Genomic DNA, 16,378 nt, shown 5'->3' on the forward strand with positions numbered 1-16,378 from the left:
GATCAAAAAGTCGCACGTATCAAAAAATGGTACCTATAAAAACTATAGCTCGTCCCGCAAAAAACAAGCCCTCATACACCTCCGTCGACAAAAAAATTAAAAAGTTATGGTTCTCACAACTTGGCGACAGAAAAAATACATTCTTTTTACAAAAGTAATTTTATTGTGCAAAAAGTTGTAAAACATAAAAAAGTGCTATAAATTAGGCATCGCCAGAATCGTACGGACCCACAGAATAAAGTTGACATGTAATTTATAACGCATGGTGAACGCTGTATAAAAAAAAATCTAAAAAAGCTGTGCCAGAATTGCGTTTTTTTGTTTACCTGGCATCCCAAAAAAATAGGATAAAAGGTGATCAAAAAGTCACATGTACCCCAAAATGGTACCAATAATAACTACAGCTTGTCCCGCAACAAACCAGCCCTCATACCGCTACGTCTATGAAAAATAAAATTAGTTATGGCTCCAATAAGTCAGGAAATAAAAAAATATGCAGTTGTGCCCGAGGGGAACATTTCTTCTGTTTCAAGAGGAGATTTATCAAGGACCTAAAATTAGGGAACCAGGAAGGGGAGAGCCCAAACATATCCGCTGGAAGCGACGGTGCCCGTATTATACCAGGACAACACTTTCCCAGCAAAATTCCCCAAACTACAAAAGGTGCGGAGTGTGGACCAAAAGGGGGATAAGAAATGACACCATTTATCAGTGCGACACTGGCCTGTGCGGAAAGGATTGCTTCACAGCGTAACACACATCTATGGATTATTAATTTTTTTTCATACCACCTGACTATGCCCCTTATATACTCCGCCCCGCTTACATGTACCCCCACATTATAAATGGAAACACCAGCAATACTCAAACAAATATAGTACCAAGCAAAATCCGCTCTCCAAAAGCCAAATGGTGCTCCCTCGGCTCTGAACCCTACAGCGTCCCCAAACAGCAGTTTCCTTCAACATATATGGCATAGTCATACCCGGGAGAACCCTTTTAACAATTTTTGGGGTGTGTGTCTCCAGCGTCATAAGCTGGGCATGACATATTTGCCACTGAATGGCATATCTAGGGAAAAATATAAATTTTTAATTTGCACCATCCGCAGCGCATTCATTTATGGAAAAGACCTGTGGAGTGAAAATGCTCACTACACCCCTTAATAAATGCCTGGAGGGGTGCAGTTTCCATAATGGGGGTCACTTTTCAGGGGTTTCTTTTTATTATTTCACATCAGAGCCTCTGCAGTTGTGAACCAATACTTTGTAAATCGCCAAATTAGGCCTCCACTCCGCATGGTACTCTTCACTCCTGAGCCCTGTCATATGTCCAGGCAAAAGATTAGGGCCACATGTAGGGTGTTTCTAAAACCGGGAAACACCGCATAATAATTAGAGAGCTGTCTTGTTATGGTGGCACAAGCCAGGCACCACATATTGGCATATCTATGGAAAAAAAAAATCCCATTTTCACTCTGCAACATCGAGTGAACACTAATTTCTACAAAACACCTGCAGGGTTAAAATGCTTACTACACCCCTTGGTAAATGCATTGAGGGGTGTAGTTTCCAAAATGGGGTCACTTCTGGGGGGTTTCCACTGTTTTGGGGCCACAGGCGCCCAGAAACCAATACAGCAACATCTGCATTCCAAATGGCGGTCCTTCCCTTCTGAGCCCTGCCGTTTGCCCAAGCAGCAGTTTATGACCATACATGGGGTATTGCCGTACTCGGGAGAAATTGCTTTACAAATGTTGGGTTATTTTTTTCCTTTATTTGTTGAGAAAATGAAAAAATTTGCGCTAAAGCTACGTCTTATTGAAGAAAAAGGACTGTTTTTATTTTCACTGCCTAATTCTAATAAATTCTATGAAACGTCTGTGGGGTCAAAATGCTCACTACACCCCTAGATGAATTCCTCAAGAGGTGTAGTTTCCTAAATGGAGTCCCTTTTTGGGCGTTTTCATTGTTTTGTCCCCTCAGGGGCTTTGCAAATGTGACATGGCCTCCGCAAACCATTCCTGCTAAATGTGATCTCAAAAAGCCAAATAGTGCTCTTTCCCTTCTAAGCCCTGCCGTGTGTCCAAACAGCCGTTTATTACCACATGTGGGGTATTGTTTTACTCGGGAGAAATTGCTTTACAAATTTTGTGGTGCTTTTTCTCCTTCAGTCCTTCTGGAAATGAGAAAAAAATTAGCTAAACCTACATTTTATTTGAAAAAAATGTAGATTTTCATTTTCACAGCCTACTTGCAAAAATTTCTGCAAAAAACCTGTGGGGTCAAAATGCTCACTATACCCCTAGATAATTTCCTCAAGGGGTATAGTTTCCAAAATGGGGTCACTTGTTGGGGGTTTCCACTGTTTTGTCACCTCACGGGCTTTGTAAATGTGACATGGCCTCCGCAAACCATTCCTGCTAAATGTGAACTCCAAAAGCCAAATAGCGCTCTTTCCCTTCTCAGCCACGCCGTGTCTCCAAACAACCGTTTATTACCACGTGAGGTATTGTTTTACTCGGGAGAAATTGCTTTACAAATTTTGCGGTGCTTTTTCTCCTTTAGTCCTTGTGGAAATGAGAAAAAAATAAATAAAAATCGCTAAACCTACATTTTCTTTGAAGAAATGTAGATTGTCATTTTCACGGCCTACTTCCAATAATTTCTGTAAAAAACCTGTGCGGTCAAAATGCTCACTACACCCCTAGATAATTTCCTTGAGGTGTCTAGTTTCCCAGATGGGGTCACTTTTGGGGGATTTTTACTGTTTTGTCACTGCAAGAGCCCTTCAAACCTGACATGGTGCCTAAAATATAATCTAACAAAAATAAGGCCCCAAAATCCACTAGGTGCTCCTTTGCTTCTGAGGCCGGTGCTTCATTCCAGTAGCACGCTACGGCCACATGTGGGATATTTCCTAAAACTGCAGAAACTGGGCAACAAATATTGAGCTGCATTTCTCTGGTAAAACCTTCTGTGTTATAAAAAAAATTGTATTAAAAAATTTATTTCTGCAGAAAAATATGAAATTTGTAAATTTCACCTCTACTTTGCTTTAATTCCTGTGAAATGTGTAAAGGGTTAAGACATTTTCTAAATGCTGTTTTGAATACTTTGAGGGGTGAAGTTTTTAAAATGGGGTGACTTTTTGGGGGTTTCTAATATATAAGGCCCTCAAAACCACTTCACAACTGAACTGGCCCCTGTAAAAATAGCCTTTTGAAATTTTCTTGAAAATGTGAGAAATTGCTGCTAAAGTTCTAAGCCTTGTGAGGTCATAGAAAAATAAAAGGATGTTCAAAAAACGATGCCAATCTAAAGTAGACATATGGGTGATGTTAATTAGCAACAATTTTGTGTGGTATAACTGCCTGTCTTACAAGCAGATACATTTAAATTGAGAAAAATGCTAATTTTTCGCTAATTTTTGGTGTTTTTCACAATTAAATACTGAACATATGGAGCAAATTTTGCCAGTAACATAAAGTCCAATGTGTCACGAGAAAACAATCTCAGAATCGCTTGCATAGGTGAAAGCATTCCGGCGTTATTACCACATAAAGTGACACGTCAGATTTGAAAAATGAGGCTCTGTCAGGAAGGTCAAGTGTAGCTAAAGAGGGAAGGGGTTAAGAAAAAATGCTCCAGAATTGTAATTTAATGGGTTATACAAGTATTCACTAAATCACGCTTGTCAGAAGAGATTACAGATTCTCTTACGCAAATAACAGGACTTTCCTAAGGGGAGGATAACACACACACACTTTTGTGGTAGTTTTTGGTCTTAATTTTTTTAGCCAAACCCAAATGTGGACACAAAAGAAAGGCGATGCTTGAGTATTTCTTTATGCCTTTCCTTCCTTGTGGATCCGTGTAAAAAAAAACTGAGCCAAAAACTGAATCAAAATTGTGTGTGTGAACCTGGCATAAATGAAAAATGTGCAGAAATTTAAAGAGCACCTGTCACTAGGTCCTACAAAGCGAGTTATTAGGATATGTTCACACGCAAACGCAAAATACGGAGCTGTTTTCAGGCGAAAACAGCTTTTGATTTTCAGACGGTTTTGCAAGTACTCGCGTTTTTCACGGCGTCCATTACGAACGTAATTGGAGCGGTTTTTCCAATGGAGTCAATAAAAAACGGCTCCAAAAACGTCCAAAGAAGTGACATGCACTTCTTTGATGCGGGCGTCTTTTTACGCCTCGTCTTAACAGAACATCGTAAAACCCATTGCAAGCAATGGGCAGATGTTTGCAGGCGTAATGGAGCCGTCTAAGGGTATGTGCACACGGGAACTGTCTTTTACGTTTGAAAAGACAGACTGTTTTCAGGAGAAAACAGCTGCGTCGTTTCAGACGTAAAAGCTCCTCCTCGCATTATGCGAGGCGTCTTTGGCGCTCGTAAATCTTGAGCTGCTCTTCATTGACCTCAATGAACGGCTCAAATTACGTTGCAAAGAAGTGCCCTGCACTTCTTTTGCCGAGGCAGTCATTTTACGCGTCGTCGCTTGACAGCTGTCAAACGACGATGCGTAAATGACAGGTTGTCTGCACAGTACGTCGGCAAACCCATTCAAATGAATGGGCAGATGTTTGCCGATGTATTGTATCCTTATTTTCAGATGTAAAACGAGGCATAATACGCCTCGTTTACATCTGAAAATAGGTTGTGTGAACCCAACCTTATCAGGCGTAATTCGAGGCTCGTGTGAACATACCTTTAGACTCACCTAATAGCCACTGTGTCTATAGGTGGTTTTACACAGGACTATTAGCGGGCAGACGAGCGTTAATATAATTGCCGATAATTGCCCTGTGTAAAAACGGCAGCTATCAGCAGATGAACGAGCAAATCTCGATCATCTGCTGACCCATACGGGTTATAAAAAATTTAAAAATTATTGTTGCGGCAGCCCATCTCCCTGTGTAAACAGGGAGACGCGCTGCCGACATTATAATGTATGGGGACGAGCGATCGGAGTAACGACCGCTCGTCACCATCCATAGCTCTGTGTGACAGGGGCAAGTGAGCGCAGGCCAATGAGGTCTCGTTTGCTGCACCGGCTGAATGTCGGCCGGTGTAAAAGGGCCTTAAGAGTCCAGTACTTGTCCTGTACTTGTGCGCCCCCTGTTGCTGAGCTGTGGACCCCTCTTTATTTAGCAACCAATATGAAAATGACCCGCAGGCTAGCCAAGTGGGTTTAGCCGCCAGCGATTCTTAGTGGGCGGAGCTACCACTGAGCCTTTGACGCTGACCTATCAGCGTGAGGCGGTTTCCTGTGTCAGGCCACGCTGGCTGAACACAGTCTTTAGGAAACAGCCTCAAAGACACGCCGGACCTGATGACACAGGACTGACGTATTCAGTGAATAGCAAACAATACAGCTGCTCTGTATAGAGAATACAAAGCAGCTGTATCTTAAAAAATAAAAAGCGTTTACAAAGTTTATTAACACACACATTTTTATTTATTTAAAAAAAAAAAAAAAAAAAAAAAAAAAAAAAAAAATTTACAAATTTTACAGCCCTTGTAAATATTTGAGTCAGGAGGCCAATGTGCCTAAACCTTATATAACTGCACCTAACAAATTATTTGTAAGTGATCTCATAGTCCGGATACTAAGGATATGTTCACATGCAAGCAGATTAGCCGCAGAAATTTCTACAAATGCCAAATCCTACAAATATCTGAATAAGGTTTGTTCTGCAGAATGTACCTGTGTTTTCTACGAATATCCAGATATGTGGGGCATATTTTCAAGGACGTACATTTCTGCAACAAATCTGCAATGGTGTGAACATAGTCCAATAAAGTAAAATTGGATACACAGAAAAATAAGTGTCACAGTACCTTGTCCAGAATAAATGCTCCCAAAAGAGTACTCACCTCTTCCACTGCGCTTTGGAGTCTTTTTGGTAGGAGTATCTGTAGTTAACTGTATCTCATCTGTATTTCCACCTTCCTCCTCAATAGCCTTAAAAAAAAAAAAAAAACACGTCAGCCATTTAACCCCTTAATGACCAGCCTATTTTAAACCTTAATGACCACAGTATTTTTTTACGTTCTTCCATCGTCGCATTCCAAGAGCTAGAAAAATTTTTATTATTGCGTCGGCATAGCTGTATAAGGTGTTTTTTTTTGCGGGACAAGTTGTAATTTTTAAAAGCACCATTTTGGGGTACATAGAAACAAACTTCGCCACTCTTTTTTGCGTCCTAAATCTACGCCGTTTACCGTGTGGTATAAATAACATAATAACTTTATTCAGCGGATTGTTACGATTGCAACAATACCAAATTTGTAGAGATTTTGTATGTTTTACTACTTTTTTACAGTAAAAACACTTTTTTCAAAATGATTTATTTTCATACTTGAAGAGCCATAACTTTTTTTTATTGTTCTGCCGATGCAGTTGTATGAGGGCCTTTCTTTTTTTTTTGTTTTTTGCAGAACGACTTGTAGTTTTTATTGGGACCAGGCGTTATTCAGACGACAGTGAAAAAAAAAATGTCCATTAAAAACTAATAAACTGTCAGTTTTTCATGGCCATTTTGCATCAGTCTGTCTCCAAATTTTCATCTATTTCCAGTCCGTCTGTCCGTTTGACATTCATTTTGCTTCAGTTTTTCATGGCGGTTAAAAAAAAAAAAAAAACTGATGAATTTCATTGGCCAGGCTTTTTTTGTCCCGGGCCCCTGAAAACACCCAAAGGAAGGTCACATGTTCACCTAGACACTATTTACAGCCTCCCTGCAGATCGTGCCGCACCAGCCTCCCTGCAGATCGTGCCACATACTCACGGGTGCAGCGCCGTCTCTGGTCTTCTTCAGGAGTGGTCACTCGTCTGCACGGGATTTGGCAAGGCAGCGCGACGGGGCGATGACGTCATCGAGGCGCCTTCAAACCAGTGAAGACGAGTGACCAAACCTGAAGAAGCGCTGCAACAGTGAGTATGCCAAGAATAGCCAGCAAGTGAACTAGTAGTTCCTTTGCTAATCCCTATGTAACAGATCCGTTTTTAACGGTTGTTACATGTATTGACAGCCGTTAAAAACGGATCCATTGACTTCTATGGGGGCCGTCAGGCCCTTAAAACGGCCCAAAAATAGGACATGTCAAAAAACGGCCGTGTGAACGCACCCATAGATTATCATTGCTCTAAAAACGGCCATGTGAAGGCCATTAAAAGGACGGCCATCACACGGCCGTTTTTCACTGCTATGTGAATAAGGGCTAAAAGCGACTTTTTGATCACTTTTGATCACATTTTTTTTTAAGGCAGGATTTACAGAAAACAAATTTTTCCATTGTATTTTATTTTTTAATGTGTTCACCATGCGGGTTAAATAATGTAGTAGCTTTATAGTCGGGGTCGTTACAGACGCGGCGATACCAAACGTGTGTACGTTTTTTATGTTTAGTTCTTTTTAATAAAGCATTTTGTAAGGGGAAAAAGTGGGTTTACTGCCATGCTTCGACACAGACTTTAGCTCCTCTCCTCTCGGTTTGTCGATGACACGTATAAAAGGGCTGGCTGCCTGGCTCAACTCATCAGCTAAGCCTAAAGGGGGAAGGGGCTGGATAGCTGATGAATTGAGCCAGGCAGCCAGCCCCTTCAGCCGCATTATCAACCTACAGAGAGAAAGGGGATGCTCCTTCTCCTGGAGATTGTGTTGACGCATCACAGCAAGTATCGCAGATCCACACTTCTGGGTCCACACAATGGGGACTAAAACCTGCAATCCGTGCAGATTTTAAAAATAGAGTATATTAGAAATAAACATTTATTTCACAAAAGCAAAATGCTAAATAGTTTTTCTTTTCATCGGACAACCCCTTTAGGTACATTTTTATTTTTGGGTATACTTTGGCCATGGTTCATTTATGAAGATGGGTTTTTGACAAGAATGGCAAAAACAAAAATATCCAAGAAAATTTTGCCACACTAAAGATAAACTAAATTATATTCTTGAATGTCTTAAATGGGACAAATTAATACTGAGTTTAAAAACGTAGCGGTGTGGAAAATTTTAAAGCAGTCAATGAGACACAAGGCTGGGAGTGATGGGCAATCTGCGCAATAATAACGAGCATCACACCTCATTCCTTTCTTGGTACATACACGTCTTTGGGGGTACTTTCTTGATTCAGTTGAGGGAATTACAGCAATAAAATGTCGCTCAGTGAGTCTTGACAGATTCAGATTCTAATGGATGAGAGGGGCCAACAATTGCAAAAACAAGATCTTTAATGACCATTTCCTGGTAATCTAGAAAAGTATTTGAATTTCCTGCCTTTTTGTATAACACAAACGAGTTGTATGTGGCAGCCTGAAATAGGTAAATAACTAATTTTTTGTACCAGGTTTATGATTTCCTTGATACCTGGTATGGCTGTAGAACCTTTTCAGCAAGGTCTACTCCCCCCATGTATTTGTTGTAATCAATGATTGACACAGGTTTTTGCTTTTGGGTAGTAGAACCTCGTTCTATAACATCCATTGTTGCATCAGTGTGGATCGAGCGGAGGATAAAAATATCCTTTTTGTCTTTGTATTTTAGGGGCAAGCAGCTCTCTGCTGCGAACACCGCCTGACTGCCCCTTTTTGTACTTTTCATTTACCAATGATTGTGGAAACCCCTGGAGGTTTTTACGAACGGTCCCACTAGCCCCTGTGTCATGTTCGACCAAACTTTTAAAAAGGGGTATGCTTGTGTAGTAGTTGTCCACATACAGGTTATGGCCCTTTTCTAGAAATGGGGTAATAAGGTCCCAAACAATTTTGATGATGGGCCTGATTTTGTAGAGTCGGTCATAATCTGGGGCACTTCTAGGGAGGAACTGACTTATCGTTGAAATGCCAAAATCTCATGAGCATTTCATAAAGGGCTCTAGGAAGAATGGCAGAAAAGGCAGGGGTGGTAAGAACGGGACGGGTGGACCAGTATGATCGAATGCTCGGTTTTTTTAACAAGCCCCATGGCAAATGTGAGGCCTATAAATTTCTTCATGTCATCAATATCTGTTGGCCTCCATGAATTTTGCCTGGCATAATAGGAACAGGGATTCTGAGAGATGAATTGGGAAGCATATAAATTAGTTTGGAAAATAATATGTTCCAGCAAATCATTTGGTCCAAAACCTTCCACCTCCACATTTGTACCTGGGGTGGCATTAAAGTCAGGGATGAATGGCGTACCAGAATTTGAAGCCTCCCATCTCATAAAGGCTACATCTAGTGGAAAACTCTCTTGTAGGTTGACATGCGCCTCTTCACTAAAACGAGGCATGTCGCTTGTACTGGGCATCGTGCCCGAATTTGGAGAGGTTTCTACAACAGTCCTCTCTACCTGTCCTGTACTGGTCCTTGTAATTTTTGAGGATGAACCAGAATGACCGCTAGACTCTGCGCTGTCACTTTCGCTAAGAGCAAAACCCTCAAAATAGTCATCGCCATCTGACAAGACACTATCTTCACTGTCCGAACATAAAAGCGCATACGCCTCCTCTGCAGATTAAAATTGACGGGCCATTTTATTACGTTTATATTTGTATACGTAAAAGGTATATAAAACGTAAATGGTATGAAATTAGTTAATTTAATTAGAACAAATTAATTGACTGGCACAGCACTGCCTATCAAATTTATTACTAATATAACTTATACTACCCTAAGCGTCACCCTAAATTATTACTAACTATAACCTAATAATTATTACTAACTACCCTAATACTAAAACCTAGCACTATACCCTAACCCTTCCTAACAAGGCAGATTAATGGGATTGGGGGAATTTGTTATATGGTGTTTTTTTTACTGTATCATACTGTGATATTCACAGATCTGACACGGTCTCTCCTCTGTTTGCTCTCTGACAGAGCAGCAGGGGAGAGACAGCGTTTATATATACTTGGTCCCAGGGAAAGATTGATGATACAACAAACTTTCCCTGCGATGGCCATGATTGGTTATCATGACCATCACATGATCGGGACCTGAACCTATCAGGTCCCGATCATGTCTCCGGGACCAGAGGCACTGTCTCTCCTCTATTTGCTCTCTGATAGAACAGCAGATTGGAGAGTGTAGGTTACGGCGGAAAGTTTGTTGCTACATCAAACTTTCCCTGCAATGGCCATGATTGGTTATTATGACCATCATACGTTGGGGACCTGAATAAATCAGGTCCCGATCATGTCTCTGGGACCAGAGGCAGGTGACAGCAGCGCGATCCGTGTATCAGCGCTACTCAAACACGCGGATCACGCTTTTAACACCCACCGTGAATTTATGTTGGCGCTGCAAAGAGCCCAGCAAGCGCCGACGTGAATTTACTGTGGGCGGTCGGGAAGCAGTTAATGGGTGTAGTGAGAATTTTTACCCCACAGGTGATTTCCAGAAGTGAATGTGCTGCGGATTGTACAAAGTAAACATTTTAATTATTTCTCATATATGCCATTTCAATGGCAAAGACGCTGTGCCCAGCTTATGCCACCCCAAAATTTTTTAAAAGGGGTCTCCCGAGTATGGCGATTCCATATATGTGGAAGTAAACCGCTGTTTGGTCACAGTGTAGGGCTCAGAAGGGAGGGAGCGCCATTTGGCTTTTTGAGCGCAGATTTTGCTTGGCAACATTTTTGTTTGCCGTTTTACTGACATTTTAGTCTACAATGTGAGGGCATATGTAAACTGGGCAGAGCACATCAGGGCATAATCAGGTGTTATAATAATGGGGTAAAAAAAAAAATATTATCTTTGTTACGCTTTGAAGCAATCCTTTATGCACAGGCCAGTGTCGCACTGATAAATGGTGCCCTTTCTTATCCCCCTTTTGGTACACACTCTTTGCAGTTTGGGGAATTTTGCTGGGAAGTGTTGTCCTGGTATAATTCGGGCGCCCTCGCTTCCAGCAGATGTTTGGGTCCTCCCCTTCCTGGTTCCCTAATATTAGGGCCTTGATAATCGCCTCTTAAAACATTCCCCTCGGGCCTGCTCTGCCGCATATTTTTTCTTCCCTGACTTATTGGAGCCTTAACTTATTTTATTACATTTCGGGGCACATGCGATTTTTTTCATCACTTTTTTGCGAGGCAAAGTGATAAAAAATAAATAAATATTTAAAAAAAGCAATTCCTGCATAGTTTCTTTGTGTTTTAACGCAGCGTTCACCGTTCTGTATAAATTACATGTTAACTTTATTCTGTAGGTCAGCACCATTATGGCTATAATAAATTTATACCTCTTACAACGTTTACATGTCAAAAAAAAAAAAAAATATTATTCTGAGCTATAATTTTTTGCTTTTAAAGTCTATGGAGATGTATGAGGCCATAGCAACAATTGGCCCCCGCAATCGCGTAACAACTTAAATGCGGCGGTCGCTATTGACTAACGCATTTAAGGGGTTAATCGGTTCGGATCACCGCTGTGATCTGACCCAATGTTTTCCCCCAGTACAGGCTGCTAGTAGCAGCCTGTACTGGGAGATGCCGGGCTGCGGGGAGCGCCTGTGTGCTCTGTTAGGAGCACACGTAGATTAACAAGCTGCAGGCACAAGGACCAGTGTTGCAGCCCGTTCATCAACGTGGGGTGGTCGCGAAGGGGTTAAACTATTTTCTTCATGTAAGTAACTTTAACATATATTACTATTATAATTGTATGTAACTTCACAAATTTTAACCTCTGCAAAAACTTTATCAGAAATACAATTGGAAAAATGTATAACTTCTGTGTTCCCGGCAGGGAACAGGTTAACAGAATCTATAATCAATGATACGCTGCATGCACCAACATCCCTCTCTGCCTGTCACCACCTCAGCCGGTCTCTACACTGCTCTCGCCTGCAATGTCAAAGTGCAGCAGGGCCAGGCAGATAGTGCCGAGCGGGCACTCTGGGGCGAGATTACATTATAGCGTCTGAATAGTGAGCAGGACACTGCACTACCGGCCCAACCATGGGGTGTTAAATAAATGACATCAAAGGGCTGTCACAAAACACATGTATCCCCTATACACAAGACACATGTGTGATCGCTGTAAGTCTGACCGCTGGGACCCCCAGCGATAAGGAGAACGGGGGACCGAAAGTATCCCTAAGTGTTCCATGAGTAGCATAGTACTTCCGGGGTTCTGTCCCCGCTTGTGCGTCCAGAAGCTCCATAGAAATGAATGGAGTGCGACTGGTGCTACATTCAGTTTTATGGAGCTTCCGAACTCACAAGTCGGGCACAGACCCCGGAAGTTCCATGCTACTCATGGAACACGTCGGGAGACTTCCGGTCCTTTTTCCTCATCTCTGGGGGTCACAGCAGTCGGACCCCCAGCTACCACACATGTATCCCCTATCCTGTGGATAGGGGATACATGCGTTTTGCGGCACAAGGCCGAATTCACACGACTGTGATTGGACCGTGAAAAACGGTTCGTGTGTCAGTTGGATTTCCCGCCCCGAACACGGTACATGTGAAAGGGACTCCTGGCATCAGTCATTTACAGTCCGTCTTTAATGGCCATTTGTCATCCCACTGCCATCCGTTTTTCATGGCCGTTAACAAAACAAAAAAAAAAAAAAGGATGGATGGATGGACGTCATTTGTCAGGTTTTTTTGGCCCAATCCCCTGAAAACACCAGTGCCCATGTAGATATTGCCACAATGCCCTTGTAGATAGTGCCACACCCCCTTGCAGATCAGATCGCAGCACATGTAGATCGCGCCCCCCCCCCGTCTTCTTTGTAGATATCGCCACTAGAAGCTGAATTCACGGCCAGAGATTGCCGACACTGGCCATGGATTCAGTTACTAGTGGAAGCTACTGTGGTTCTGCAATCTTACAGAGGTGGGGGGTTGTGGTTCTGCAATCTGCCGGGGGGGGTTGTGGTTTCGCTATAGGGGCGGTATAGGTGCTGCTCCGTACTGTATTATTTTATTCAGTACAGAACAGCAGTTCCGTGGGGAAGCAGGGACAGAACGGGGCGGACCAGGCAGGTGACGATGCAGAGCTTCCTCCTGCAGCACGGCGCCACTAAAAATCGATTCAGCGATTCTGTGAATAAAGGTTTAAGTGCGTACCACACCAATCCATGGTTTATTCACCCAATTACTACATCGTCCTATTATGCCCTGATGCACTCCGCCCAGCATACATATTATACGCTCAAACACCAGTAAAACCCGAAAAAAAACTACTAACAGGCAAAATCTGTGCTCCAAAAGCCAAATGGCAGTCCTTCTGAGTCTGACAGTGTGCCCAAACAGCAGTTTTTGACCACATATGGGATATTTCCGTACTACGAAGAAGTTGCTTTACAAATGTTGAAGGCTTTTTCTCCTTTAAATGTTGAGAAAATAAAAAATGTGGAGCTAAAGCTACGTCTTACTGGGGGAAAAAAAAAATTTTTATTCATTTTCACTGCCCAATTCTAATAACATCTATGAAACATGTCAAGTCAAACTGCCCACTACACCGCTAGATTAATTCCTCAAGGCGTGTAGTTCCAAAATGGTCTCTTTCCTTTATTTTGGCACCACAAGATTTCTTCAAAGCTGACACGGTGCCTAAAATGTAATCCAATAAAAAGAAGGCCCCAAAATCCTCTAGGTGCTCCTTTGCTTCTGAGGCCGGTGCTTCAGTCCATTATCACACTACGGCTAATGTGGGATATTTCTAAAAGCTGAAGAACCTGGGAAATAAATATTCAGTTGCGTTTCTCTGGTAAAACCTTCTGTGTTACAGGAAAAAAAAAAATGGAATTCAAATTTAATTTCTGCAAAAAAAAAAAAGTTGTAAATGTCACCTCCACTTTGCTTTAGGCTATGTTCCCACGGGTCAGATACACTGCGTAACAACTACCTAGCGTATCGGACCTGGAACACGCAGCACATTCCGTCTGAAAGACCGTTTTTTCATCCGGAATTTCCGCTTGTACTTACCACGGCCATTGTCATGGTGACACGTCCCTCTTTCTGGCGTCCGGTCCAGCCTTCCTGGATGACGCTGCAGCCTATGTGACCGCTGCAGCCTGTGATTGGCTGCAGCATTCACATGTGATGAGATGTCATCTCAGGAGGACAGACTGGAAAAAGAAGCAGGGAGTTATGGGTAAGTATAAACAATTTTTTTTCCTGAGTTGCGTTTCTGCCGTGGAATCGCTGTGAAACTGCCGCAAAAGTCGGAACACTTGGAATTTGTTGCGGGTTTTACCTCCCCATTGAATTCAATGGGGAAAACACGCAACAGAAAACGCAGCATAAATTGACATGCTGCGGATATAAAAACCCATACAGCATGTCAATTTAGTAACATTTTCGATGCGGTTCTTTTCAATGTGGGCGTGAGATTTTCAACATCTCATCTACTTTGCTGCTACTGTAAATTCTTGAGAAAATTCGGCAGTGTTTACACTTTATGGGAACCCGGCCTTAATTTCTGTAAAAATACCTAAAGGGTTAAGAAACTTTCTAAATGCTGTTTTGAATACTTTTAGAGAAAAAACCTTCAGAACTGAATTGGACCCTATAAAAATAGGTTTTGGAAATTTTGTTGAAATGTGAGAAATCACTGTTTATTTTCTAAACCTTGTAACGTCCTAGAAAAAGAAAAAAAAAAAAAAAAAAAAAGGCTGTTCGAACAACAATGCTAACAAAGTAGACATGGGAAATGTGAAATAACTATTGTGTGGCTTTACTATCGGCCTTACAAGCAGATACATTTCAATTTAGAAAAATGCACATTTTTGCGAATTTTCACAAACTTTTGCAGTTTTTCACAAATAACCGTTGAATATATGGATCAAATTTTACCTCTGACAAAGTACAGTATGTCACGAGAAAACAATCTCAGAATCGCCTGGATAAGTGAAAGCATTCCGGAGTTATTACCACATACAGGGACGCGTCAGATTTGAAAATGGGGATCTGTCAGGAAGGTCAAGAGTGGCCAAAGCGGGAAGGGGTTAATTACAGCGTAAATGGGTAAAGAAAAGCAGAAAAGCTACGTCTATCAATAATCTGTGGCGACCCGGAAGCTCCTGATGATTATAGCAGGAGGGAGCGGACCGTATGCTGGGAGCGCGCACGCCTCCATTGGGGCTTTGCACAGGGTTGCAGGACTAATGGCTAAATTGACCACTACACTAAATACAGCAGCTGGTCTTTTTCTAGTTACAACTGGAGATACGCTTATAGGAGTTCAAGGGTTTTCTCCACCAGAGATAGGGGATTTGCCATCAATGTGCAATCACTGTCTGGGAAGCCACCATTTTTATTCCTAGGTAAAGCACAGCAGAATCTCAGTTTTTTCCCCTACACATTTCCACTTTATTCCAATGCTGTAGAAGACCCGCACACCATTTCCTGCACAGCCTCCCGCCACGCACCACATTATTTTTTCGACTAGTGCAAGCACCGAATGTACTGCCATCACGTGTATTAATTACATCAATGTACCGCGACTGATGCAGGCCTAGAACGCGACTTGTACCGCGTGTGCTGCTCCATATGCCGATTTTAATAGTCTTATTTCCTAATGGAGCTTCACCGAGTGGCCGCTTGTAACCTACCCTCGTGTGGGCTTCTCAGCACGTTCTATAGCTTTATAAACCGCCATTCTTAGGCGTGGAAACACCACCATAGCCCATCGGCAGCATTCTGCAGAACATCCCTACAGATCACCAGGTTCCTACGAATCCCTCCCCGTAGCGGCCATTGTGTGCGCTTTCAATCAGGCCTCCCGGAGTCTCTCACCTTTTTCAGTCTCTCTGTTAAGGCGCTCTTGTTCCCGCCGGTGTCCAAGTTCCGCTTCTTCAGCTCGGCTTTCAGATCTATAACACGCAGCTCACTCAATTTCTTGGTCTCTACCTCGGTGTTCGCACCGGCATCAGGGGAAGGCTGCTCGTCCGCCATGCTGACCTCCGTATAGACGACACAAGTACAATGCCCGAACGCTAAACCACTCACCTGTAAACAGTGAACCACACAACGTATTACAATCTGCGCATGCGCGAACTCCCAGCGAGCGGAACTTACGTAAGTAAGGGGAACTGCGCATGTCCGACGTTAGGACTATTGTCTACTTCTAATGAGATGCATTCTCCAAGAATCAAACACGGTCCAGAATGACAAATACCGTCACACGTTTCTTTCCCTCTCTTGCACATTCTGTTTTAGTTTTCTGTCAACAAGTCTTCCTTTCTAAGGCTCGGTTCACACGACCACATTAACGTCCGGAAGTCCCGGACCGAACTCAGTGCAGGGAGCCGGGGTCCTAGCATCATAGTTATGTACGACGCTAGGAGTCCCTGCCTCTTCGTGGAACTACTGTCCCGTACTGAAAACATGATTACAGTACGGGACGGTTGTCCCGCAGCGAGGCAGG

The 16,378-nt window shown here is 42.6% G+C and overlaps 1 protein-coding gene across 1 annotated transcript in view; it reads right to left on the reverse strand.

The window, feature by feature from the left end:
* The window catches only part of SAFB (scaffold attachment factor B), a 163,590-nt gene extending 147,585 nt beyond the window's left edge, over nt 1-16,005 (reverse strand). The window contains exons 1-2 of the mRNA XM_075863558.1: nt 15,748-16,005; nt 5,890-5,977 (exon numbers count right to left, since the gene is read on the reverse strand). Of these exons, the coding sequence (XP_075719673.1) occupies nt 5,890-5,977; nt 15,748-15,906 (247 nt within the window). The 5' untranslated portion in view covers nt 15,907-16,005. The remainder of the gene's footprint in view (nt 1-5,889; nt 5,978-15,747) is intronic.
* Between the last annotated feature and the right edge of the window lie 373 nt (nt 16,006-16,378).

This window comes from Rhinoderma darwinii, chromosome 1, assembly GCF_050947455.1.
Source record: "Rhinoderma darwinii isolate aRhiDar2 chromosome 1, aRhiDar2.hap1, whole genome shotgun sequence".
Taxonomy (NCBI): Eukaryota; Metazoa; Chordata; class Amphibia; order Anura; family Rhinodermatidae; genus Rhinoderma; species Rhinoderma darwinii.